Source organism: Dasypus novemcinctus, chromosome 3, assembly GCF_030445035.2.
Source record: "Dasypus novemcinctus isolate mDasNov1 chromosome 3, mDasNov1.1.hap2, whole genome shotgun sequence".
NCBI lineage: Eukaryota > Metazoa > Chordata > Mammalia > Cingulata > Dasypodidae > Dasypus > Dasypus novemcinctus.
The window spans coordinates 85654063-85681939 of NC_080675.1; the positions used below are offsets into that span (position 1 = coordinate 85654063).

A 27877-nucleotide genomic window follows, 5' to 3' on the forward strand; every position below is an offset into this window, starting at 1 on the left:
TTGAAGCAAAGCATATAGGACCTCAGCCTGGTGTCTCTATGTGCAAATGTATTTGATAAGGGTGATGCTATTTGTTTCTGAAAATCCCTGCTGCCTGTCAAAATATTTCAGTATAATATAATACCTAGCCTTTGTCCACCAGTCTTCCGTAAGTAGTCTAAAGGGCAATTTGTATAGTGGTGATCCTCATGTAAATTAGGTCATTATCCTCTTAAAGGTACAAAGTCTTCTGTACATGATAGAGCTTTCTAAGAAACAGATTTGACCTTTCCTTCCTGTCTACTCAGGATGCCTGCAGAGCCTGCACTCATTAGTAGAATTTGACTTCATGACATTTTTACTTAATTTTCTTTTTCCTCTATGTTGGACACATGGGGCCAACCATTTATGTTCTTTCTTGACCTGAGATGCTCTCTAATCTCTTTCCAGCTGTGGCATTTGTCATTCAGTCACATCAGGATATGGTGACCCTCCTTTCCCCACTGCAATTCCCAGCTGTTAATTGATTCGTTTTAGAGAAGAAACTAGACACTGCTCTATGGACTTAACTCCATTTAATTAGTGTTAACCAGAACAGTGAATAGAAAAAGCAATTTCCTTCAGATCAGAAACATATTCTTTTTGAGGTAGTGGAGGGAACAAATAATAGTTTTAAAGCATTTAGTTTCTAAGTGTTGCTTATTGGTAATAGACTTAAAAGCAGTATTTCCCTCCCTTAGTATCCATCATGATGGCAACAATAATGATTATAAATTTTATTAATAACCAGGATTCAAATCCAGGTCTTTCTGACTTCAAAGCCTTATTCTTTAATCTTTTATGCTCAGAACTGTTGTTAAACACTCTATGCCCTCCCCAAAACCCAGTGAGGTGAATTTCTCTAAGCCAGTTACACAGAGAAGGACATTGAGGTTCAAGTGAAGAAACTTGCCCAAGGCCACACATTTGCCATGACCCAGGTGTAAGTGCCGACAGCACATCCATGCTTTTCATCACCACATATATAGGACTGTCTTTAATGTAATAAGGTATTAGAAAAGACATCTCTGGAAAGCATTTTTAGATTATATATATATATGTATTAATTAGAGAAGTTGTAGGTTAACTGAAAAATGTAGAAGATAGAGTTTCCATGTATATATATATATGCACATGCAATTTTCCCTATTATTAACACTTGGAATTAGTGTATGTTGAGTATGTGTTGGGGATTGAGTCACGTTCCTCACAAAAGGCATGTTCAGGGCCCAGCCCCTGGTCCTGTGGGTTTGAACCCATTTATAAATAGAACCTTTGAAAATGTTATCAGTTAAGGTGTGCCCAAACTGAATGAGAATGGTCTTTAATCCAATATGACTGAAGTCCTAGGAGCAAAGGAAATTGGCCACAGAAGAGAAGCTATGGGAGAAGGGAGAAGCTGGAATTCAGTGGAACCTGGAAGAAAAAGAAGTAGATGCTACCATGTGCGTTGCCGTGTGATGGATGATCCAAAGAGCCCCAAAGATTGCCAGCTATCCAAAGTTACCGATCCCGGGAGGAAACAAGCTTTCCAGCCTCCGAAACCAGGAATTCCTGCTCTTAAGCAAACGCATTGTATGGCATTTGTTTTAGCAGCTGAGAAACTAAAATAGTGTGATACCTTTGTTACAATTAATGAAGGCATATTATAATTGTGTACTATATATAGTCTGTCGTTTATGTTAGGATTCACTGTTTTCTGTTGTACAGTCCTATGTAAAATGTTTATACAGTCATTTTAAAATGTTTGTTCTAGTAACATATATATAACCTAAAATTTCCCCTTTTAGCCACAAATATATAATTCAGTGATGTTACTTACATTCACAATATTGTGCTACCATCACTATCATCCATTACCAAAATTGGACAAATTAGGCATGAATTTCCCATTTCCTACCCTTCCCTCCAAAAACTGGTAACCCGTATTCTAATTTCTGACTCTATGACTTTGTTTATTCTAATTATTTTCATATTAGTGAGAGCATACACTATGTGTCCTTTTGTGTCTGGCTTGTTTCATTCAACATGAAGTCTGCACGATTCATCCATGCTGCCACATGTATCAGAACTTCATTCTTTTTTATAGCTGTATGGTATTCCATTATATGTATATATGACATTTTGTTTATCCATTCATTTGTTGATGGACACTTGTGTTGTTTCCATCTTTTGGCAACTGTTAATAATGCTACTGTAAACATCAGTGTGCAGATATGTGTTAGCATCCCTGCTTTCAATTAACCTAGAATTTTGTATTTGTCTGCCAAAGGGCTTCTGATGCAAAGTACCAGAAATAGCTTATTTAGAAGGTATTTATTTTGGATAAAAGCTTATAGTTACAAGGCCATAAAAGGTCCAATTCAAGGTTACTTTCTTATCAAAATCAGTTGTTGGGTGATCTCTGCCTGGTCTCTACTTTCCCTTCGAGCTTCCTCTTTTCCAGAGCTCTGTGAGCCCAGCCTCTTGAGGCTTCATGCTCATCGTCCTGCAGTCCTCTCACTCCTGGCATAGGGCTCGTTTCTTTCCAGACCTTCTATTATCACTCTCAGCTGTTCTGTTCTCTTTCCCAGGTCAGCTGCAAACTATCAGGTGACTGGCTCATCTCTCCCTAGGATCCCAGCCACTCGAGCCTTCTTTCTGTCATATGGCAGGATCAAAACATGACAGAGCACTCTCTCTTGTGTGTCTCAGTGAGTGTCCCATTTTTATCAGTCTCAGCAAGGGGGTGGGGACTGGACCTAAGTGACATGCACTGATGTAGTCAAACAACAGCCCTTATCATAACAAGTAATTAATCAGATATACTTCCACTGAATTTAATGCAATCAAAGGGTATTACACCTAGAGGAATAGATTAATTTACAAACATAATCTTTCTGTTTTGGGGGGTCATGATATAATCTCAAACTGCCACAAAGCAGAATGACTAGGTCATATGGATTCTTTACTTAACTTTCGGAGAAAACTCCAAACTGTTTTCCATAGCAGCTGCACCATTTTACATCCCTACCAACAGTGAATGATTGTACATATTTCTCCACATCATCTCCACACTTATTATTTCATATCAAAGACACCCCAGCTGGATTTAATTCAATCAAAGGGTATCATACCCAGAGGAATAGATTACTTTGCAAACATAATCTTTTTCTTTTTGGTATCTTAACTGTGATTTTGATTTACATTTCCCTAAAGGCTAATGGTACTGAGTATCTTCTCCTGTGCTTTTTGGCTATTTGTATACCTTCTTTGGATAAATGTCTATTCAGTTCTGCCATTCTCTGCCTTTCTCTGCCTTTTGACTGGAAAATATCCATTTGCATTTGAAGTAGCTACTGATAAGGCAGGACTTTTTTCTGCCATTTTGCAATTTGGTCTTTGTAAGTCTTTTACCTTTTTTGTCCCTTAGTTCTTCCATTAATGTCTACTGTCCTATTTATTTACACTTTTTGGTTGCATACCATTTTGAGTCCCTTTTCATTTCTTTCGGTAAATATTTTTATACAGTCACATTTTTGAAGCTGTAAGGAGTAAAAAATGGAATTATATACCAAAAAATACAATACAGTAGTACTCACATTTATAATTACCCATGTAGTTGCCTGTACCAGAAGTTTTTTATTTCCTTATGCCACCTTGATCTACTGTCTGAAAGGCTCCCTTTATCTTTGTTTGTAGGGCAGGTCTAGCAGTAAAAATCTCCCTCAGCCTTTGTTTATCTGGGAGTGTTTTAATCTGTCCCTCATTTTTTAAAGTGGTATTGCCATATATAAAATTCTTGGTTAGAAATTGTTTGCTTTCAGCATTTTAAGTATTTTGTCCCACTGGCTTCTTGCCTCCATGATTTATGATGAGAAGTTGGCACTTAATATAACTGGGGTTCCCATGTACATAACACATTACTTTTGTCTTTTGTCTTGCACCTTTCAGAACTTTTCCTTGAACTTGGCATTGGTAGTTTTACTATTATAGTTCTCTTTGTGTTTATCCTGCCTGCGGTTCATTTGGCTTCTTGAATATGCATATTTATGTCATTTGTTGAATGTGGGAAGTGTTCTGTCATTATTGATTATTCCCTCTATCCCTTCTTCCATCTCTTTTACTGGAACTCCCATAATGTATTATATTGGCACCCTTGATGGTGTTCCATGGGTCCCTTAGTCTCTGTTTGTTTTTAAATTATTATTATTTTCTTTCTGCTCCTCAGCCTGAGTCATTTCAGTTGTCTTCATTTGAGTTCACTGATTCTTTATTCTGCCAGCTTTAATCCTCAATTGAAACCCTCTAGGGAATTTTTCATTTCAGTTATTGTGTTCTTCAACTCCAGTTTTTCTGTCCGGTTTCTTTATTAAAATTTAAATCTCTTTGTTGAGATTTTCATATTGTTCATTCATTAGATTCCTGATATCCTTTAATACTTGCTCTGTGTATCCTTTGAGCAGAGTGAGGATCATTTTTTTTTAAGGATCATTCTTTTAAAGAATTTGTATGTCCAATATCTGGTCTTTGTCATTGATGTTTTCGGGATTTTATCTTGTTCCTTTGGATAACCTACCACTTCCTGTTTCTCTGTATTATTTTCTTGCACATTGTGCATATAACATTTATAATATTATTTTTGGAATTTAGTCACTGAGGTATCTGTTCCTTAAGATAGTAACCAGCCACTGACATAACAGAGATTTCCTCAAGTGCCAGGAGCTAACAAAAACAAACAAATCACTGCAGAAAAAAAAAAAAACCCAAAACAAAACAAGCAAACAAACAATAAACAACTTTGAAATTGGCAGGTGCCCTTCTTCAGATTTTACCCTCCTATCCAGAAAATCAGTCTGAGGCATCTAGTCCTGGGCTTTTGCTAGCTTGTGGTGTTAGGAATTTTCCCATTTACAGGAAATTGAATGCCCCTATATGCCATGGACCTCCCCCACCCCACTCCCAGCCCTCTGACTTAAAGTGGATAATCCTTTGACCCAGGCTGCTTTGTCTTCGTTATTTCTTACTACTTTAGCTTTCTGCAAGCTGCTTGTGCCTGCAGGGCAAGCCAGGGAAGAGTTCCCTGATTTAGTCTTTCAGGCTGCAACACAATAAATTTACAGGTGGTCAGTATGCACATAGCGGTTACTCTGCTTCCTGTGCAGTAGGGCCAAGAACCCATAATGGGAGCACATGCGGACTCCACACTCAACTGAGGAAGAGCTGTATTTCATGATTCATCACTCACCCAGGTACTGCAACTCTTTAGCTGTTTTCTGGAGCTTTGGGTAAGTTGGCCTTATGAGTTTTTGGTAGTTGCACAAAGATCCTGTAGGGGAACATTGGAGAGTCCACTAGGCACTCTTTGAAACATTTTCTAGGGTATGATTCTGATGGACTTTGCTTTTGAACTTGACATAGTATATTTATAGATTATTAGGACTTAAATATAGAACCTTAGAACTGCAGGCAAGCAGTATGAGTTTTAAAGGTATTACTTTGCTTACTCAACCATAACATTAATTGATCCATTACATATATATATATATATATATATATATATATATATAAACTCAAAGGAAGGTGTGATGTCTGTCCTCCAGCAGTGTACTAGCTGAGGTGTGAATGGAAAAATGATAGACGTGGCAGTATAGAGTGAAGTATTTTATGATAGAAATGTGCCCAGGAGATCATGGGAAAAGAGAAAAACACCGTTTAAATCAGTTGCGGTATATTAGGGAAGGCTTCCTAGAAGCAGAAGACAATGAGCTGAGTTGTGGGATGGGTTGGAGTTAGCTATCTGAGGAGTAGCTGCATGCGAAACAGAAGGAAAGGCTTTATAAGAAGGACAGAGATACATGGAGTAGTAATGGCTAGAACAAAAAGTGTGTTGAGAGATGTGCTCTTGACTGACTTATCAGTATGGAGATGGAAGGCATTCAATAACTGCATTTTATAGCTCTCCTGCTTTAGTGGCACAGTGTTCCATTTTGTAGCTAGTTCATCTATCAGTTTCTTCCTGCCAGGTAGCAGTGCTACTTCTAAAGCAGGTATTCTAAAGCAACCAAAGAACTCTCTTGCCTGGGAGGGAAACAAAAGTTCCCTCACATGTTAACTGTTACTCAGTGGGTTCATGAGAGGATCCCACGTTGCTTCTTTTTTTTTTTTTAAAGATTTATAGATTTATTTATTTAATTCATCCCCCCCCCCCCCCCCCCCCCCCCCCCCCGTTGTCTGTCCTTTGTGTCTATTTGCTGCATCTTGTTTCTTTGTCCCCTTCTGTTGTCGTCAGCGGCACAGGAAGTGTGGGTGGCGCCATTCCTGGGCAGGCTGCACTTTCTTTCGCGCTGAACGGCTCTCCTTACGGGGCGCACTCCTTGCGCGTGGGGCTCCCCTACGCGGGGGACACCCCTGCATGGCACGGCACTTCTTGCGTGCATCAGCACTGCGCATGGGCCAGCTCCACACGGTCAAGGAGGCCCGGGGTTTCAACCGCGGACCTCCATGTGGTAGACGGACGCCCTAACCACTGGGACAAGTCCGTTTCCCCCGACGTTGCTTCTTGAGCAGGATTTTAGCTCTGCCATCAAAAACTCCTTTCCTGTCACCTGCTTCTGGTATATATAAAAAATAAAATAGATTTCTCTCTGTCTGAGAAGAAATGAATACATGCTAGCTTTCCTAATTATCATAATAGAACATAAGACTTGCCACCTGCATGCCTGGTATCTAACATTCAGTGAGAGTGTTAGTAATTATATTCTATCTACCTGTAAGCATTAAACATTAGTTTTCCCTGAGCTAGAATATATAATTATTGTAAATACATCTATTGCAACTATGCTAAATATGGCTCTGTGGCCTACCAACCAGTAGTGCCTGCTATGTGATAATGCTAATAGATCTTTTCCATTTTGATTTATTCTATCACTTTGAAGCTTCATGAACTCTACTTACTTTCTAAAGTCATCTTCCCTTCAGAAATTTGATAAGCATTTGTTTCTGTTTCCTTCTAGTTTTTCTCTGGTTTGGTATGTTTATTTACCTTTTTATTCATTAGGTATTATTTTAGAATAAGATAGGAAAAAAGCTACTAAATTGCATTTTCCTCTAAATAGCTGTTTCTAATTGTTAGTTACTTGTTAAATAATATTTCCTTTCCATATTGATTTATGATATACCTTTTATCATATTTTAATTTCTTTATATGGTGCATTTCTGGGTTATCCCTTCTATTCTAGTGGGCCCCTTTTTTTCCTTTCATAACCACCATGCTTATAATCATAGTTTTATAGAATAATTGAATATCAAGTAGGATTAATGTTCTTCATTACTTTTCTTTTTAAGCTTTTCTTACCAGAATGTTTTATATTCTTGCAAAAGGATTTTAAAATAATTTCACTAAAACCAACAAGAATATGTTAAAATACTGAGGTCAATGTTTTTGTAAGATTAAAAGTAAAATTTTGAGGCTTCATATGTGCTTCATTTGGGCCTACTGAAAGTAACTAATTTAAAACCCTTTGGTAATCTTTGTCCATCCATCCTAGACTTCAGTTCCTTCTCAAGTATTTTTTCTCTTCCTGTTTGTTTTTCGTTTGAAGGTGATCCACTTTTCTAAGAAAGATAGAAACAAAAGTGTAATTGAATCATTTAACTTTTAAAATTTTGTCTATTAGCATTAAGCTCTTTTTTCCCAGTGGTTCATACCTATCTCTGCCTCTACATGAAACACAGCTTTAATGCCTTTAATTCTGTTTTAGCTTCTTAAAAGCTTCAGCTTTTTCCTCGTTTTAGCCTTTCTGCAGGGTTATTTGCCTTTCATTGAGATATATAATATAAAGATGCAGTTTATAATCCACAGTATTATAATGGTCAAAGAACTATGGTAATTTGAGTCACAGTGTTTGAGAGAGTTTGCATGCTTCTAGTGTCAGGATTGCCAGAGTATAGAGAATTAATTTCTGAGTCTCAATTTTCTTATCTGTAAAACGGGAATAATGAATTTCTTGTGAAAAACTGATGATATGATGCTTGCAACATGTTAAGCATTTCTTAACATATCATCCCTGCATGCCATAGCCAGAAAGAATTAGTAACCTACTCCCCATATTGCCAAAATTACCAGTGAAAAGAGTACTATAATACTTGGAAAATCTGCCATTATTTTATTTTATTATGCAAATAGTTTTGACCTCCAGAAATTATTTATTTTGCTTCAGAAGCTTTATTCTGTACTGCCAACCAAACAGTTTACTCCATTTTGTGCAACAATTTATAATGAACTTTAAAAGAACTACTGATTATCTCAGGGTTTGGGCTCAATTACCTGTTTCAAAAGCTCAGTGACTAAGGAAAGCATGTCATTTTCTTCTCTCCTTCACGCATAACAATAGACTGTGAATAGAGCAAATCAAAGAGAGGATAAGGGGCCCATTGTGTTTAGTTTGTAGCCCTGTCATATGGTTTTAAGTTAGGTCGGCTGATTGATTATGACAGAGTGACAGATAGCACATTGTTCCTCTCTTGGAATCTCTAGACACTTTAATATTCCCATTCTTATCTGTCCATTTTGATTCCAAAATTTAAATGGAATGGAATTACAGCATTCACTTTGTTTTCCTGTGCTAAGTGATTATCTCTGAAGTGCAATTTTGTGATTAGGCGAGACTGCATGCATACTCTCAACTAATGCTGATTTCCCCCAGGGTGCAGAACAGGTAAATTCATAATGAATAGATGTTGTGCTTTGATTTTAAATAGATGTAAAACCTAACCACACTTGGTAGGTTTTATTTTAAAAATGTATTTAATTATTCTAAAATTAACAGGAGAATATTAAAATTGAACTTTAAAATATGGCATTTAAACATAAGTCAAGGGTGTAACTGCTTATGAATGTTAATCTCCTTCAAAAAAATGAAAAAAACAACCTAACCTGCTGTAACTTGGGAGGGGGGATGTGGTCATTGAAAATCTTGAGTTTAATTATTTATATTCTTCCTGATTAATTTTTTAAATGTCTGAATGCAGCTTGGTGTTTGTATTGTCAAGTTCTAGTGTGCCTTATTTTGCAAACTACAGTAATTATTCATCTAATTGCTGTCATAGTATTGTCATAGTTGTATGGTCCTGAGGGTGCCTTTTTATTTTTATTTCTTGACAAGAAGCTAGTACTTAATGGTTGACATTAAGTATTTTCTTTATTTTTCTGTCTTTTAAAAGAAACTTGTACATGAGTATTAGAGACCAGATTAGGGGATTGAGCAGTCCCAAAACTGGACACATTTTGACCAAACCACCACCATAGACAGTTTGTCCCCAAACCACCCTTTTTATTGGTTTACTTGGAAGAAGCATTGACCATAATATTGTGACTCTAGGAGAAGGGACCATAAAATGCAATTTCCCAGACTTATTTTAATTGAAATCCTTTTATATGGAATGTTAACACTAGTCAAAACTCCATCTAGGAAGTGCTAATAAATTGTTAGTTGACTGTAGTTCTTTTGCCAGCTCCTTGCCACACTTAAATCTCTTAGCATAGTGTCCAGTGTAGAGTAAGAGCTCAATTAATCTTTCTTATTCTTGTTATTATTTTCATTACCTCTCTACACTTTTTAGTAAAGTGAAAATCATAACTTTAATAAGTCAATAGGTGATTTTCAAAAGTAAATCATATTAATTTGGAATAAAGTACTTTTATTCAAGGTTCAAGGAAAAACCATCCCCTTAAAAATCCTTCATCTCCTGTTATCATCTGGTTATATGTGCTTTAAACCATCAATAGTATTCTTTCTGTTAGAAGTGATTCACTGTCCTGCATGCTCTATTTATTATCACTTGCCCTGAGATGTGTGTTGACCTCAGAGCCTTCTTTATAATTTTGGACACCTGTCTAGCAGAGATGCATTACTTATGTTTTCAGCATTCATTCTGTCACACCTTTCTTGCATACTTTGGTTACAAGGTAAGCACTTAATTCAAAGAGTGAGCTGATAACCAATAGCCTGCTTAAGGCACCCCCCAGGAAAAATGCAGACAGGTGTGCCCTGTACCATGGGAATAAAAGAAGTATGCTAATGTAGTGAAAAGGACACTGGATTTGGTACCAAAACACCTATGGGTAATAGTCCTATTTCTGTCCTTTACCATGTATATAACTTAGGTCAAATGCATAATATTAATATCTTTGAGCCTTAGTTTTATCAGGCAGGATTCTCCAGAAATTAATATATGATTTATTTCAAGTAATTGGTTCATGTAGTTGTAGAGACTAGCAAAGCTGAAATCTGTAGGATAGGCTGGCAGATTGGAAATTCAGTCAGGATTTAACACTACAATATTGTGCCAGAATTTCTTCCCTGGGGAATCTCAGTTTTTGCTTTTCCGGTCTTTCAACTGATTGGATGAAGTCATGAACATTATCAAGGTAATCTCCTTTACTGAAAAGTCAACTGCTTGTATATGTTATCATATATCTCCATAACAACACCAACATTAATATATGATGAAATAATTGGGTACTATAGCCTAGCCAGGTTGACACATTAAACTATCAGAGTAGTTATTTTGTAGTTATTGTGGGACGTTTTGTTTATTTTCATCTGTCTGTTCTGCTAGTCAGTGGGCTCCTTGAGGGCAGGAACGTGTCTTACTCATCTTTACATCTTTATTCCATGATGTATCAGTCAGGGTACTCCAGAGAAACAGAATCAATAGGATATATATATATATATATATATGTGTGTGTGTGTGTGTGTGTAAACATTTATTTATATGTGTATGTATATTAAAATATTTATTTGTGGAACTGGCTTGTGCACTTGTGAAAGCTGGCAAGTCTGAATTCCATAGACAGGCTGGAGACTGGAAATCCCATTAAGAGTGATGTTGAAGCCATGAGTATGAATTGCTTAGACTGGAAACTATGGAAGAATTGGAGGGTATAGTATTGAGGCAGAATTCTTTGTACTCCCTGGAGCTCTGAGTTCTGGCTTTTAAGATTTCCAACTAATTGGATGAAGCCCATCCACATTAGGAAAGGTAATCTCTTTTATTTGAAGTCAACTTATTGTAGATATTAATTCCATCTACTAAGTACTTCCATGTGATAATTAGGCCAATGTTTGACCAAACTGGACACATAACCTAGCCAAGTGGACACATAATATTGACCATCACACTTGGCATTGTGCCACTGGCAACACTGAAGATGCTTAATGAATATTTGTAGAAGTAAGAAAGACAAGAAGATAAAAAAAAATGGGAAAGAGACAGAATAGAAATATATATTTAAAGCTACATTTTCACTAGAATTTCCTTTGAATAAAACCTGTGAAATTGGGTGCACATGGGTCTATTCTAATATTAGTGAATGTTGAAGAAAGTAAGACAAGAAGATAAATAGGGGAAGCGGATTTGGCTCAACTGATAGAATGTCTGCCTACCATATAGGAAGTTCATGTTCAAATCCAGGGCATCCTGACCCATGTGGTAGGCTGACCCATGTGCAGTGCTGATGAGCGCAAGGAGTGCCATGCCACACAGGGGTGTCCCCTGTGTAGGGGAGCCCCCTACACAAGGAGTGCACCCCTCAAGGAGAGCCGCCACACCCAAAAAAAAAAAGCACAGCCTGCCCAGGAGTGGTGCCGCACACACAGAGAGCTGACACAGCAAGATGACACAACAATAAGAGATACAGATTCCTGGTGCTGCTGACAAGAATACAAGCACACACAGAAGACACACAGTGAATGGACACAGAGCAGATGGGGGAGGGGGAGAGGAAAGGAAGAGGAGAGAAATAAATAAATCTTACAAAAAAAAGAAAAGATAAATAGAATGGGAAAGAGACAGAATAGAAGGATATATTTAAGGCTACACTTTCATAAGAATTTCCATTGAAACTCAGTGCACATGGATCTGTGAATCATTAGTGAATGCTTAAATTTTAAAGGCACTGGAGAATTGATCACCAGTCAAACCTTCCCTTTTTTATGTATGAGAAACTGCTGCTCATCATAATTAAATGTGATTTCACTCAGTTACATAAATAGCAAAGCTCCACCCAACTTTCTGACTCCCAGGTCAGTGCTCTCTGTTCAACACTGTACAGCCTCACCTTCAGCTTTATGGGTGTGAATAGGTCCAAAGATCCATCCCTCCCTATCCATAAGAATTTTCAGGAAAGGGGCAGTCATTGACTTTCAATTCTCTAGACATTTCTGTTTTTTTATTTGAAAAAAATACCTTGAACTACTTTTATAATTTAGTGAAATATCATGGGGAAAGTATAATAAAAATCATAATGATCTTAGTACTCTACATGAATGCCATATAGTGTAAGCAACAAGGGAGGTACTTTTTAGTACCCTCCAGCATAGTTATGATTTGCTTTTAAGTGTATATTCCAAAGAATGAACTAGAATTCACCAACTTGTGTGTAAAATCTCTCCATTTAGCATGTTGATGAAGAATTTATCAGACATCACCTCAAAATCCGAATCTGTCTTCCAATTGGACCCTGCCCTTCTAATGTACCTCTTCATGGTCATAATTCAAGTATACTATTTTTAGGTCTCTATTAAAATTAAATTCATCAATTTTTTCTTTTCATTAATATTTTTGAAAACTATTCAGGTTCATTTAAGGGAGAGAAAAAGCAAAATATTTTAAAGTAATATATTGAAGTGTGTTGACTGATTGCTTCATCCACACATTCTTTCAGCAGTTCAGCTATTTTCAAAGTTTTATTTCCCATTTTACCTATGGGAAAAGGAGAATAAAGAGGGAGTTGATATGCCACCACTTATAAAACTTTGCTTGGAAAGTTTGAGTCTAATGACTAAAATAGGCCCTGCTTGCATACGGATTATCTACAGATCAGGATATCCATTCAACTTACTTTTCAATATTACTATTTTTACAGCTTCTGCCACCTTTGAGGACTTCCAGATTCGTCCCCATGCTCTCTTCGTTCATTCGTACAGAGCTCCAGCTTTCTGTGATCACTGTGGAGAAATGCTGTGGGGGCTGGTGCGTCAAGGCCTTAAATGTGAAGGTAAGTTGTATTCTTCCCCAACTAAGTCAAAGCCATGCTTGAGTTATCTGATTTTGTTTTGCTGTCTACAATAGTGCCTTCTTTCCCTCAGACATGTTTTCTAAGAATTTGTTGGATGCGTAGGTTCTGTTCTCTTTAGTTCTTTAAATTTGCTGTACTCAATATACATGCTCTTATATGAGAAACCCAGTACTCGCATCTTTCCATGTTTCCCTCTAGTGTTGAATATTTTGGCACCAGATTGGAAAAAAAAATTTATACTAAAAGTATGCCAAAATTTAGAACAGTAGGCATTCAGGAGGTTAATCGAACTATCCATGGTCACACAGCTTTTGAGTGGCAGACAGGAGCTTTATTCATGTTTCTCCATCAATACCATAGTTTTATTATCTCCTCTGGAAAGAATTTGAACTACACAATTCAAGTTGATAGAGCACCATAATATAATCCTGAGAATAATTACCAAATCATACCCTGTATTCTTTGGCTTGGCGGGCATAGAGTTCTTTGAGCTCTTAGGCAATGTAGCAAACCATTTATACTATGACGTATAAATTAGCCAATCACAACTTTTGAGTTTCTTCCCTCCTCAAAATAAACTACATTAATAAATTAGAGAATAAACCTCTTGATTGATGCAGAAAAGGCATTTTATAAAATATAGCACCTTTTCTTGATAAAATCACTCCAAAAGATAGAAATAGAAAGAAGCTTTCTAAATATGGTGAAGTGCATGCATGAAAAACCTACAGCTACATTGTACTCCATGGTGAAACACTGAAAGCTTTCTCAGTGAGATCAGTAACAAGACAAGGATGCCCACTGTCACTATTGCTATTCAATATTGTACTAGAAGTTCTAGTTAGAGCAATTAGGCTAGATAAAGAAATAAAAGGCACTGAAATAGAAAAGGAAAAAGGGAAACTTTCACTATTTGCTGATGCTATGATTCTATGTCTAGACTCTCCTGAAAAGCCACAACGAAGTTACTAGAACTAATAGACGAGTTCAGCGAAGTGGTAGGATACAAGATTAATATGCAAAAGTCAATAGCATTTCTATACACTACTGATGTTCAATCTGAAGAGGAAATTTTTTAAAAGTTCCGTTTATAATAGCAACTAAAACAATCAAATATTTAGGAATAAACTTAACCAAGGACGTAAAAGACCTGTATTCAGAAAACTACAAAACATTGCTAAAAGTAACTGAAGAAGACGTAAATAAATGGAAAGACTTTTCATGTTCATGGATTGGAAGACTGACTATCATTAAGATGCCAGTCCTGCCTAAACTGATTTACAGATTCAACACAATCCCAATAAAAATCCCAACAGCCTTTTTTGCAGATATAAAAAAAACTAATTATCAAATATATGAGGAAGAGTAAGGGGCTCCAAGAACCAAAAAGATCTTAAAAAAGAACAAACTTCAAGGACTCTCACTTCTGAACTTTAAAGCTTATTACTTAGCTACAGTGGTAAAAACAGCATGGTAGTGGCACAAAGACAGACACATTGACCAATGGAATCGAATCAAGAACTCAGAAATTGATTCTCATGTTTATAGTCAAGTGCTTTTTGACAAGGCTGGAAGCTCTCCAAACTGGGCCAGAAAAGTCTATTCAACAAATGGTGCTGGGAGAAATGGATATCCATATGCAAAAGAAAGAAAGAAGACCCCTATCTCATACCTTATACAAAAATTAACTCAAATTGCATCAAGGACCTAAATACAAAAATGACAACCATAAAATTCCTAGAAGAAAATGTAGGAAAATGTCTTCAGGATCTTGTGGTAAGAGGTAGTTTCTTAAGCCTTACACCCAAAGCACAAGCAACACAAGAAAAAATAGACAAATGGGACCTCCTCAAAATTAAACACTTTTGCACTTCAAAGGACTTTGTTGAAGGGTGAAAGGCAGCTGACTCAATGGGAAAAAATATTTGGCAATTACATATCCGATAAGGGTTTAATATCCATGATATATAAAGAGATCATGCACTCAAGAATAAAAAGACAAATTATCCAATTAAAAAATGAGCTAAAGACTTAAAAGGACAACTATCCAAAGAAGAAATACAAATGGTGAAGAAACACATGAAAAAATGTTCAGCATCACTAGTGATTTAGGAAGTGCAAATCAAAACTACAATGAGATATTTCACACCTATTATAGACTGGCCGCTAATAAAAGTCGGAAAACTGTAAATGTTGAAGAGGATGTGGAGAGATAGGAACACTTATTCATTGTTGATGGGAATGTAGAATGGTGCAGCCACTGTCGAGGACTGTTCGGCAGTTCCTAAGGAAGTTGAGTAGAGACTTGCCATGTGACCCAGCAATACCATTACTAGGTATATACCCAGAAGAACTGAGAGCAGAGGCACAAATAGACATCTGCACATCGTAGTGGCATTATTCACAATTGCCAAAAGTTAGAAACAACCCAGGTGTTCATCAACTGATGAATGGATGAACAAATTGTGGTGTATATACACAATGGAATATTATGCAGCAGTAAGAAGAAATGAAGTCCTGAAGCGTATGACAATATGGATAAACCTGGAGAACATAATGTTGAGTGAAACAAGCCAGACACAAAAGGACAAATACTGTATGATTGCACTATTATAAACTAAATATAATGTGTAAACTCATGGAATTAATGAATAGAATATAGGTAACCAGAAAATAGACGGAGGGTAGAGAATGCAAAGCTGAGAATTAATTGGCAGAACTGGTAAAAAATAAGGTTGTTTGTAAATCTTTGGAAATGAATAGAAATGGTGAAAGCATATCATGGTGTTTGCAATTAGCAGAGCTATTATATGGGTATGACAGTGGTTGAAAGTGAAAGTCTAATGTCATTTTATTACTAGAAAGAAAGCTAAAAACTGTAATGTGACTATATAAGATAGTAAAACCTCATATAAACCCAAATATGGGTGATGTTGTTTATATAAGAGTGTTTTTTTAAAATATAAATTCAAATATACTATTGAGAAGGAAAAGAATAGCAGCTATGTACAACAGGAGAAGCATAGAAAGATTTAGAGGAAATGAATTTTATTTGTTTGCTTATATTATTATTGGAATAATGAAAGTGCTCTAAGAATGATTGATGAATGCACAAATATGTGCTTACAATAAATACTATTGATTGTACACTTTAGGTGGATTCATGCTCTATTAATATGTATCAATAAAATTGATTTGTTTAAAAAAAGGGAGGTCAGGAATGAGTGGTCTGGAGAAAACTCTAGATCATAAATGTAGTTTTATGAAAATTTGTCTGACCTTGTATGTGACACAAGTCAAAATTCTTGATAGCGGACTCAAGCTACATGTAGGAACCAAGAATAGTAGAAATATTGAAACCTAAAATATGCTTCCAATTATTGACCACCTACAATGTGGGAACCAAAATGTGAGCTATTTTACATATTTTCTTAATAATTCTACAGTGTGGTTATTTTATCCCAATTTCACAGGCAAAGAAGCTGAAGTGAAGTTATGTTTCTAAGGCCCTGTAGTCTACACATTGTGGAGCCAGGATTCAAATCAACATAGTCCAAATGTTGTACTGCAATGTGATGAAAATGGCCTTTGCATGTTCATTTACATTGGAACTTGTGACAGCTAAAAATGGCTCAGATAATCTGTTTGGAGTTTTGTTGTTAACTCTCTCAAAGCAAAGAAAGTTTATGTTAACTGGGTATCTAGGGTGTTTGCTGAGCTCATCCAATAAAATCAGGATTTGAAACACAGCTTATTTACAAATTGGAAAAATAAAATCAGTAAGCTCAGAAGAAAATTTTAATTTCCCAATGGCCTCATGAATTTGAAAGTAGTAATTTTTTTAAAATTCATAGTTTAAAACACAAAATTTAATTTGTGGTTAATGAAAGACACTTTTATTTTCTATTTCCAGGATGTGGTCTGAATTACCATAAAAGATGTGCATTTAAAATCCCCAACAATTGCAGTGGTGTGAGGCGCAGAAGACTCTCGAATGTTTCCCTCACTGGGCTCAGCACCATCCGCACAGTGTCTGCTGAGCTCTCAACCAGTGTCCCTGATGAGCCTCTTCTGGTATGGTCTCCTGTTTATGCGTTTTCCCATTTACATGAGCCATCTCTGGGAAGCTGTGATAACAGTGACAGTCAAGAAGTGAGCTGGGAGGAAAGGTACAGCCAGAGTGTTAATGACTGTTTCTTCAGGGCCTGTGCTGTAGATTGGCCAGTGCTTCTTCTAATATCCAATGGCTTTGAAGTTTGTCTTTATTTCTGAGTTTTGTGAAATTGCAATATATGTGAGGCTTCGTCATGGTCATAGGGCCACAAAGCACACAACAGTATGTTATTGTTGCAAAATATAGATTGTCAAAATTTGGAAGTCATAGATAAAAGATATTCTTCTCTGAGGATTATTAGAGTAATTTGATCCACTACTGATTATTTATTTCAGGAGAAAACTTGAAATTTGTTCTTAGGAAAATGTGAAAGTCATTTTTGCTTTGTGCTACTGGGATATATGAAGATATATTCTCATAGTGACGTGATTGACAAATTCTGCAAGAAAAATATTTCCATTAACTCTAAAATACATAATTTCTGATATGATTTAAGTATCTTTAAGGAAGTTAAATTTTGATTTTCAGAACACTCAGAATAAAAAATTGTGGCAATTATGGGAATTATTTAAAATAAAAAGCATTATTCTGAAATAGGCTGATGGTTGAAGGCTTAAAATTTCCCGTTTTCACCTCTCCTTTCTCAAATGGCTATTACAAGGACTCATCATCATTTGGCTATTGTAAGAATTAATTAAAGAGTAAAAATAAAAGATAAGTAAAACATTTAGGTTAAATTCCTCTTGGAGTATAAAGGAACAAAAATATTGAAGATATCTCTAAAAAGTTATATTAATTAAGCTATAAAATCAAACTAATGGAATAGAATACAGTTCAGAAACATACCCATTTTCTTCAAAATGTTCCCACAAAATAGACTCCAAAATATATTTTCATGATCAACTAAGATTGAAAAATTCTTGTCCCTCCAAGAATTAGAGATCATAATAATCATTAAGCATAGTAAGAGCCTGAGAAATCTTGTAGTAATAAAATCATTATTTCTACATTGTCTCAAATATGGAAACCCTTTTTCTCATAAAACCAATGTATATCTTATAGGGAAAAAAAAAACACTTTGGAAAATGGTGGCTTAGAGGAATAAATGAATGAGCATGTGTTGCAGAATCCATCTTCAAATATCATAAGTTGGACAGCACTCAGCTTAGTTGTGAATTCTGGTGAAAGCCCAGAGTAAAGATATTCAGAGCTGCTATTTGGAGGAAAAGCTATCAGCTTCCTCCAATATCATATATATGTAGATGGCAAGGATAGCATCTTATTTTGGAAATTGAGAAACCTCATTTATTTAGTCCACAAAAGAGAAAGCTTTGCCAGCGCTGCATGAAAATGTCCCATAAGATTGCCTGCAAGCAGGATTAAATTTTTCCTGAAAAGTAATGTTTGGATCTATTCTAATGAACAGTTCTTGCCCCTGAGTTTTACACATGCTTCCTGTCAATTCAAAATGTTTAAGTGCATATATTACTGGGTAAGAGGTAATCTTGGTAAGACGTCAATCTAAATCTACACCACTTCCAAATGTCTCTGACAAACTGATTAGCTTCAGGTTGCAAATTAGGATATGGGAGGTGCAAAGAACAGAAAACAGGATTCTCTTCAATGTGCAATAGATTACTCAACACTAAAATTCACTGATTTCAAAATATAGTGGTACATTTTTGTTACGACAGTGAGTCAACTATATTTTAATTTTGATTTGGTTTCTAGATTTCAAATGGAGTAGCACACAAAAGTTTAAGGAAAAAAGAGAGGAAAGAACATACTCAATATAAATTACCAGAAGTGTATTGTTTACTTAACCGTGGTTTTTCTTAGTTTTCATTGACTCTTCCCCTGAAAAAAAAATCAGAATAACCTTTCTACTTTAAAAATATATTTCAGCCTTGAACTGAATCAGACAGAAAACAATGGTATGCAACAAGTACTCTAAAATGAGCAAAGAATGCACTGTAGGCATATTTCTCTTGTTAAAACTCTAACACACAAGTGGACTTCTCAGTTTTTTAAACCACTGCCTGATACTGATTATCAGCTTATTCTTGCCTGCAAACAGATAACAACTATATGATACTAGATTACTTTGTGACTTTTTTCTTTCTCTTCCTATTGAGAGGATGAATTATGGTGAAGAAAATATAATCTCCCATTTAAAGATCAAAAATGCTTCATTCTGACTATAATTCATTTTCAACAAGGTGAAAGAGCCATTTTTCATCACTGAGACCATAAAAGATATAGAGTTAGTTGAATTTTATACCTTTTCTTGCTCACACTGGAAACTGCATATTTGCAATCTTGACTTAGTATCTAGAGTTCCACTTACATTTTAAAAGTGGTTTCCCACTCATGTTTCTGTGGCCACAAAGACTGATTAGTATAACATTTTGCTTTTTTCTTGAGAAAACATCTATATGACACATTATTGAGTAATATGCATTGCTTTCCTCCAGTAACACTGTTTTCCTGTCTCTTTCCCCCTTTATTCTGCATCTTTGCCTGCTTTTGCTCTTACAACTTCATATTTCAGTCTCCTGTGAGTCCTGGCTTTGAGGTAGGTACTAACTGTATCTGGTACTAGGAATGTGTTTCACCGTATTTTTCAAACCAATGTTATTATATTAGATTGACATTAGACAGTTATCTGCATTGATTTTGAGATTAATCAGGCCTCAGTGTAACTCAGAATTCAACCCCTTAAGCAATGGAAAACCCACAAGTATTTTGGTTTTGTTGTTTGTTGCTTGTTGTTATTGGGTAATTTTCACAGACTCCAATGAAACAAAAACAATGCAGGCATTAGAGTAATTGATTTAGACTGGTTGGATCAAATTTTACCCTCAGATTACTTGATTGCATAGCATTGGTGTCATCTATGAAACTGAGTAAACTGAAAATAAAACCAAATACAGAAAGCCCTTACTTTGCAGGGTACCATAGTAACTAGAATCCATGCATATTGGAACCATGTCCTGATCCCATGTACCACAAAACCATGCAAAATGAGGACACCAAATTGCATGGGTTTCAGATGGCATGGAACAGTGCAAAACTAGGGCTGCCTGTGGATGAACGTAACTCTTTGTTTTGCTTCTGAATTTCATTTCTTTTTCAAGAACGGAGCTTTTATTTATAATTTTTATTGCAATCTACTTAATTGTAAAGTAAAGATGATGTGCAGGTGGAAATCACAAGCTCACTATCCAAAAATAAATTAGGTATGGAAAAGTCACAAATTTCCTTCACAAACATTTCAATTCAGCTTCACCCCCCCACCCCACCCCCAAAAATAAGAGCAACTATTGGCCTTTTAGCTTTCCTAAGCAATTAACAGCCTGAATGAGGAAAAGGCACATTTGGATAAAGCGTGAAAGAAAGGAGAACATACAACAGTGTTCTTAGGATGATTTGTTTTGACCAGTTGACTTATTAATGATCAATTTTGCTTATATTTGTATCTCTGGCCTACTGAGAGTTGACATATTATTTTCCTTAGTGAAAATATAAATTTCAAATACTAAGATTAGTGTCCATTCTAAGGTGTTATTGTTAAAGTTGCTTTACCAAAGGACATTAATGAAAATACGTGTTCTGGGTTAAATAAAACTGACAGGCCAGATTTCTGATTCTTAAGATATTAAAATGACGAAATCTATTTCAATAATATTAAATTCCTATTGTTGGAAAGAATTTTCATGTTCTAAAAGGGAAACGTCCAGGGTGAAAAGTAGGCAAATGTAATTTATTATATTCTTGTAAATTTAAGTTTCATAATTTAATTAGGTGGTCTTGACATAATTTTATATGTGAATTAGTATATTTCCCATCAAATTATGCTTTGGGAATGAAGCCAGAGAAGAACAGGAAGCATTTTTCATTTCCTTCTCCCATCCTGCTTTCGGGAATAGATTGCATAAAGGGGCACTGAAAAGAAGTCTGATTTTCTTGGGAAGCTGCATAAATGAAAGACAGCCAGGCCTTCACAGTATAGCTCTTGGTAGATATAAGATGCATTAGCAGAACAAGCTGTTTTTCATGAACTTTGTATATATCTAGTTTGCTAAAAAGGTAACTGGCTTTTCTCTTTATAAATGGCTGGGAAGATAAATGATGCATAAAAGTTGACCAAATTTTCTTAAGAGAAATATTTTAGTGGCAATTGTGTAAGTAGCAGAATGGTTCTAGAAACCTGGTTATTGCTTCACTGTCAGCATGTCCTTGTCAATTTACACTTTCAGGTTCATAGTCCTAGAGTGCAAACATGTACAAGAATAGATCAATTTCCTGCCCTATTTGAGCTTGCGCTGACAGACAATAGGAAAACAAAAAAATATAGTATTCCTTTGCAGTGATATATATTCATTTGTTTAGTCTCTCTTAGATTGGTTTGTTACCTTTTTTTCTTAAAACAATGCTGGAATAAGAGCTTCCTCATATATATTTTTTGCATGTTTGTAAAAGTATTAGAAGATTCTTAATTAGCATTTGTTGAACAAGTTGGTAGGGTATATTCTTAGAATACAAAAGGACTAAAGAAAAGAGGCATTTTTTTTTTCATGTTGACACTGCCAAATAGTTCCTTAAAAAGTTGTAAAAATTTACATAACTCCAACGACAGTGTTTCATACCCTTTTCAACAATAGGACTTTTCAGCGTTTTAAAATTTTCTGTTTTTTGCTAATTTGATAGGTAAAAATAAATTTCTCTACCTAACCATGTATTTATCTATTGAAAAGATCAACAACTTTTCATATACTTATTAGCCATTTATGTTTTACCTGCTATGAATTGTCTGTTTATATATTTTTGTCTGTTTTTCTATAGGGTCTTTATATATCATGGCATTAACCCTCTTTATTAATCTGTGAAGGAAATATATTTTCAGTTTTATATGTTTTGATGTATTTTCACATACTGATATTTTAAAATGGCAAAGAAATTTTAACTCACCCTTTTACTATATAGAGACTGTTGAAAACTAAACCGATGTTGGCAGATTAAGTGTAATATTCTTGTCAAAATAGTGAGAAGAATGCTCTTTTCTTGAGTTACAAGGAAATGAATCAAGGTAGAAAATGACTTAGAATTTAAGACATTGTGTGCTCTTTATGACCATGGGATATGATTGATGACACTTCTTTTAAAAAGTAATTTTGAAAGGCTGCATAAAATTTTAAAAATTAAATCCCTTTACCAAAGTTATTTTAAGATGTTTTTAAACATCTTTAAGGAGATGTCTATTATTATAGCTTAGAAATTAATGGACTCTACTGAAAATTTATTTCTGTTGAAATTAAATGCTTCTAGGCTAGTATTTTTGTTATTCTTAACATTCAGACTGCCGTACAGAAATTATTAGGAAATAAACCATTCATTCCAAAAATTTTCCATGTGTTTGCTCATTTTTTTTTGCCATGAACTATTATTTTCAATAAGATTTCCTGACTCACATTTAATTAATACAAGCATTGTATTATAAGGAACTCTTGGTTACATATTTTCCTTAAAAATCGCCCCCAAAATGATTAATTCTTTCATTGTTTTCACTCATTTAAAAAATAATAATTTGAAGACAAGAGAACACATACCAGTATTGCATTAACTGTCTGTAATTGGATATGACCCTAATGCACTTTATAATATTCAAAGGAGATTCTTTTCAAATGAGTAAATCATTTTTAAAAAGCCCCATTCGAATCCCGAATGAAACTATGATGATATTTCTGGCCAAATGAATATTTTCCAATGTAGCAAAAGTCTATCTAGAACCAGAGACTTTGTTACTTTTGTGTTTTGGAGTTCCAGGAATCCTGGTGATTCATCTGAATTAAAAAGTCATTTTTCCATTTAAATATGCACCATGAGACTCATGTACTACATTTGCCAGATATTGCATGATTTCTTTTGATGCTTGTATAAACTAGCTCTCTAAATTCAAACCTGGTCAGTGTATACTTTCAATGAGTAAAGATATCCAAGCATATTCTACCCAGCACTTAGCTGCCTCCAAAGAATCAGAAAAGTATGTGCAGTGGTAGCTTTGAGGAGACAAAGCCCTTCAGTAAAATTAGTAAGATTGTCAGGCCTGCTTTCAAAGCACTATTAATCAACTCTTACCTGATTTCAGTGGATGTCTCTGGCTTATTGTATGTTAATTAGTAACTCATGCTCTGAACAAAAACTTGCAGATGTATAATTTGATGTATAATATGAACACAGCAAAAGAGTTCTTCATGAACCCCAGTGGAGGAACAGGGGCCATTATATACCACTTTTTGCACTTACTGCATAAACCGGATTTTTAAAATTTGTTTGTTTGTTTGTTTGTTTGTTTCTTTTGTGGTACCTGGGGCTGGGGATTGAGCCCTGGAACCTCATATGTGGGAAGCCAACACTCAACCACCAAGCCACATTGGCTTCCCTGAGTTGGTTTTATCGTTTGTTTTGCTTGTTGTTTGTTTTTGTTTTTTAAGTAGGCACAGGGAACCAAACCCTGGACCTCCCATGTGGGAGGTGGGTGCTCAACTGCTTGACCCACAGACACTATCTGGATTTTAATGAAGACTCTGAAGGGCCTGCCTTCTCCTCAGGCAAGGCGCCACAGTCTCCATATCACGCCCCACAAGCTAAGCTATAAGAAACAAAATATTGTTCAGGGGGAGAGTCATATGCTGATACCAAAACCAGGTGTTTATTATACTTAGCGGTCTTTTGTGTTGGTTGGCGTAATGCTGGGCCTGACCAGATTTAAGTCTCTCTCTAATTCCTGACCACTCATAACTACTGTGTTCCTATCTGTTGACCAAGAAAAAGGTTTACTCATGTTCAGTTTGAGAGCTTATGAATGTGCCTATATTTAAAAAAGAAACAAAATCTTGTGTAGAAGAAATAATAATGAAGGCAAGAGAGGAGACTGGAAGTTGGGAAATGATACCATAAATTAGACTTCCAGGAAATCTAGAAGTAATTCAGCTTCTAAAATATTTAGCTGTGTTTTATGAAATGTTTAGGTACATTAATTTACTTGATCCATTAGACATAGTTTTCTAAGATTTGGTTCAATACGTTCAAATTAATTCCTTCCTCCCTTCTCAGGAAGGGATAAATCACTGCCATTTTGCTAGCAAATATAATGAAATTCAAGGTGAAACAATGTCCAGAAGTTAAGAACAAAGACACCCCTTTCTCAAAAGAACTCAGTTTTTGGTGGTCTCTATTTATCTGTAGCCATGTACTGAAAATATTACCAAGAGATATAATATCATTGAGATAGCCATTTCCTATATTTTTAAAACTCAAAGGTTTTATTTTATTTATTTTTGATTTTTGGAAGGTTAAGGGAAAGCATCCTTTATATTCTCTCAGTCTTCTTTTATGTGAATTTGATTGACTGTTATTTTAGTTTCTAGGCTGCTGAAAGTAGATACCATGACATGGTTTAGCTTAAACAATGAGAATTTATTCACTTAGAGTTTCAGGCTATGAAAATGTCCAATCAAGGTATTGTCAAGGCGATGCTTTCTTCCTGAAGACCAACTACCTGCGATCCTGGGCTCCTCTGTCACATGGCAAGGCACATGGTGACATCTGCTGGTGTCTTCCTTCACTTCCATTAATTTCAGGTTTCTGTTGATTTCAGCTTCTTGCTTCCATGGCTTTCTCTTTTTCTGTATTCATTCCATTCATGAGGGACTGCAGTGATAGGGTTAAGTTCCATCCTGAAAGATGTGGGCCACACCTTAACTAAAGTATCCCCATCAAAAGATCTGACTTACAGTGGTTTCACACCCATAGGAATGGATTAAATTTAGGAATATATTTTCCTGGAGTACCTACTGCTTCAAACCACCACAGTTGTTAAAGGCCAAAATTATATGAAACACTGTAAATCCTTTCCAGTTATGTTCATGGACCGTTTTTGAAGGGAGAAGGTCTGACCTTTGTAGCCTTGGACTATATTTGCGGCATACTTTTCCAGCTTCTCCTTAGTGGCTCGAAGGCAATAATAAGTGGGAAAACCTCTTTCCAGATTATTTCATTTAGCTATCCAGTGAGCTCATAAATCTAGGCCTGACCCCTGTCTATTCAGGCAAGGTAAAATATTATGGGAATGTATGTCTCTAAAATCACTGTCCTTGATTTTTTCCACATGATCTAGTCCAGTACTTGAAGCCTCAAAACAAAAGTTATTGACTTGCAAATAATTTGCTTTGTCTGTGGAAATGCTCAACTAAAAAGAGAGATAATCTTGACTTGTATTATGTCTGCCCTTTCCTCAAGGAATCCTGATTTGTAGAAAGTTGGTAACTGACATTTTGAAAATACATGGCATGTAATTTGCAAAAATTCTGGTGATTTCTCTGCAAAGGGTGGATCACTTAAAAAAATAGTAAGGTTCCTTTACCCTTTATTTCTGTTCATTTTTAAAAAGCAAAACAATATAAAAGAGTTAATGTAGCTTCCAAGACTACTTTAGCATGCACAAAATCTCGATCACCTTGTATTTTTAATAAGAGATTGTATGTTATTACTTTGAAAGCCTTTACAAATTGCTGCAAACATTAAGAAATGGATTCTCCTCATAAAACACAGCATCCGTCACCCCTAAGCAGGGGGCACACTTTTTTCCCTGCCCTGTAGCAATCTTTTTCACTTCTATGAAAAGGAGTTGATTAGCTTTTATTTATGCTATATATTTAGGGTATCCAACTGAGGAGCCAAACTCATTTATCTGGTATGCTTGGCAGGTAGTTCAAGGAATGTAGAATCTGAATTATAACAGAATAGCACTGAGCAATTTGAAACTCACCAAATACCATACCCTCTACTCAGTGAATTACAGGGTATGGAAACACAAGTTCCCATGTGAACTCCATTTTCCAGGGGTCTTCAGAGTTGTCTCTTGCCAAAGAACTGCTTCATGCTGGAAAATCCCCACCTCCCCTTGTGAGAGGTAATATGTTCATCTAAGTGTTATTGAACAGGGATGATTGTTTCTCTTTGCTTCAGAAAGAAGTCCATCTCAGACTGAACATTCACAGTGATGTTTTACTGGCCAAAACTATCCATGGGATTAGGTAATAATTTCCATGTGGGGTAAAACAGAAATCTATAGGCTGTCTGACGATTGGAAAGGCTAGGTTGTCCTAAACCAACATTTTCTCTACTAATGGTATTCAGTGTAATCAACGTACTTCTAGGCATCAAATGCCCCTTCTTCAGGGAACCATTTTTATGAATAACCCCTCACCTCCACCATGGATCTGGTTTATCTTTTATTCAAACCCCATGTATATGGGCATTTAGCTTATTCCATGCATGGCAGTATCCTAGGAGTTAGTATATAATGGTGAACAAAATAGTCAAGATCCTTTTCTAATGAAACATTCTATTGAAGGGAAGCAATAAAAACCAATAAACAAGAAGGTAAATAAGACAATTGCACACTACAGTAATGGTTCCGGAGGGGACAGGATGGTATGATAGAGGGATTTGGATGGGGGGCAGTGGGCAATGAATTAGATGGTCAGAGAAGCCTCTTGAAAAAGATGACATATGAACTGAGATGTGAAGAATAAGGAGGACTACCTGTGCAGAAAGGGGAATGGTAAATAGAAAGGTTGATAGGAACAGGTTCATTGTGTCCACAATTTTAAGTAAACTCCCCAGCACAGAGACATTGTTTATTGGTCTTTATATGGCCTGCAGGTAGGATTTGCCCCAAGAAACACTTACTGAAGTAGATAGATCCATACTGATGGCAATAGGATAAGACTTTCATAATCAGTTTTATTCTACAACATTTCTTTGAATGATAGTCCATAATGCTAGATCTTTAAAAATTCTGGACTAAAGGATTAATGTTTGGTTGCATCTCATTTGTGCTAGTGTATTTTAAGTATAACACATTTGTGCTAGTGTGTTTGTGCTAGTGTATTTTAAGTATACCAACACCTGCATAGGAAAGTAAGTGGCCAATATACAATAGAAGCTATTTATTCAGATGGCCATTGTGTTCTATTAAATACCCATGCTCAGATGCAGTTCTAAGTAGTAAAACATACTATAATTTGATTGTTCTCATCATCTACAATGAACTCTTCCCTCTTAAATGAGAGGAAGAAAATACTTTCTATCTTCCTTCCATATTAGCATAATATTATGGAATGTGAGAACTGGGAGAGAGTAAGGAGATGAGAATCAGTATTACCATCTGGGTCAAGAAAATCTGAGTTCATAGTTCAGCCACAAAGGATTTATCCTCTCCGTGATTCAGTTTCTATATCAGTGAAATGGGGTTCATAATACTAGTAGATTAATGCATATATAGTGCTATAAAATGTTTTCAAATAAAATAAAGGTTATAAAAGTGTTTGCGCTCATTATCTAGTCCAGATTTCTCAGGCTCCCCTTGGACTCCCCAGAGAAGTTGACTGCCACAATATTTTAACTTGTTTGGAATTGTCAGCACTTAGAAATTCAATTATTTCATAAAATACCTGGATTTCCTAGTTCTCTTGAGAAACTAAAATGACTGGCAACACTGAGCTTGCATACTCACATGGCAGCTATTAGTACTATATGAGCAGCAGCCACCCCTTTTACAATGAGCCTGTTTTTTTCTAATTTACTACTACAGTCTCTACCATCCCCTACTGCCT

The 27877-nt window shown here is 35.7% G+C and overlaps 1 protein-coding gene across 2 annotated transcripts in view; it reads left to right on the forward strand.

Moving 5' to 3' along the window:
• PRKD1 (protein kinase D1) overlaps positions 1 to 27877 on the forward strand; it is a 338427-nt gene that overhangs the window by 238739 nt on the left and 71811 nt on the right. The window contains exons 3-5 of one of the 2 annotated variants that reach the window (XM_058293627.2): positions 12929 to 13060; positions 16995 to 17155; positions 19747 to 19770. In XM_058293627.2, coding sequence (XP_058149610.1) covers positions 12929 to 13060; positions 16995 to 17155; positions 19747 to 19770 — 317 coding nt within the window. The remainder of the gene's footprint in view (positions 1 to 12928; positions 13061 to 16994; positions 17156 to 19746; positions 19771 to 27877) is intronic. The other variant, XM_058293628.2, reaches the window with a different exon arrangement.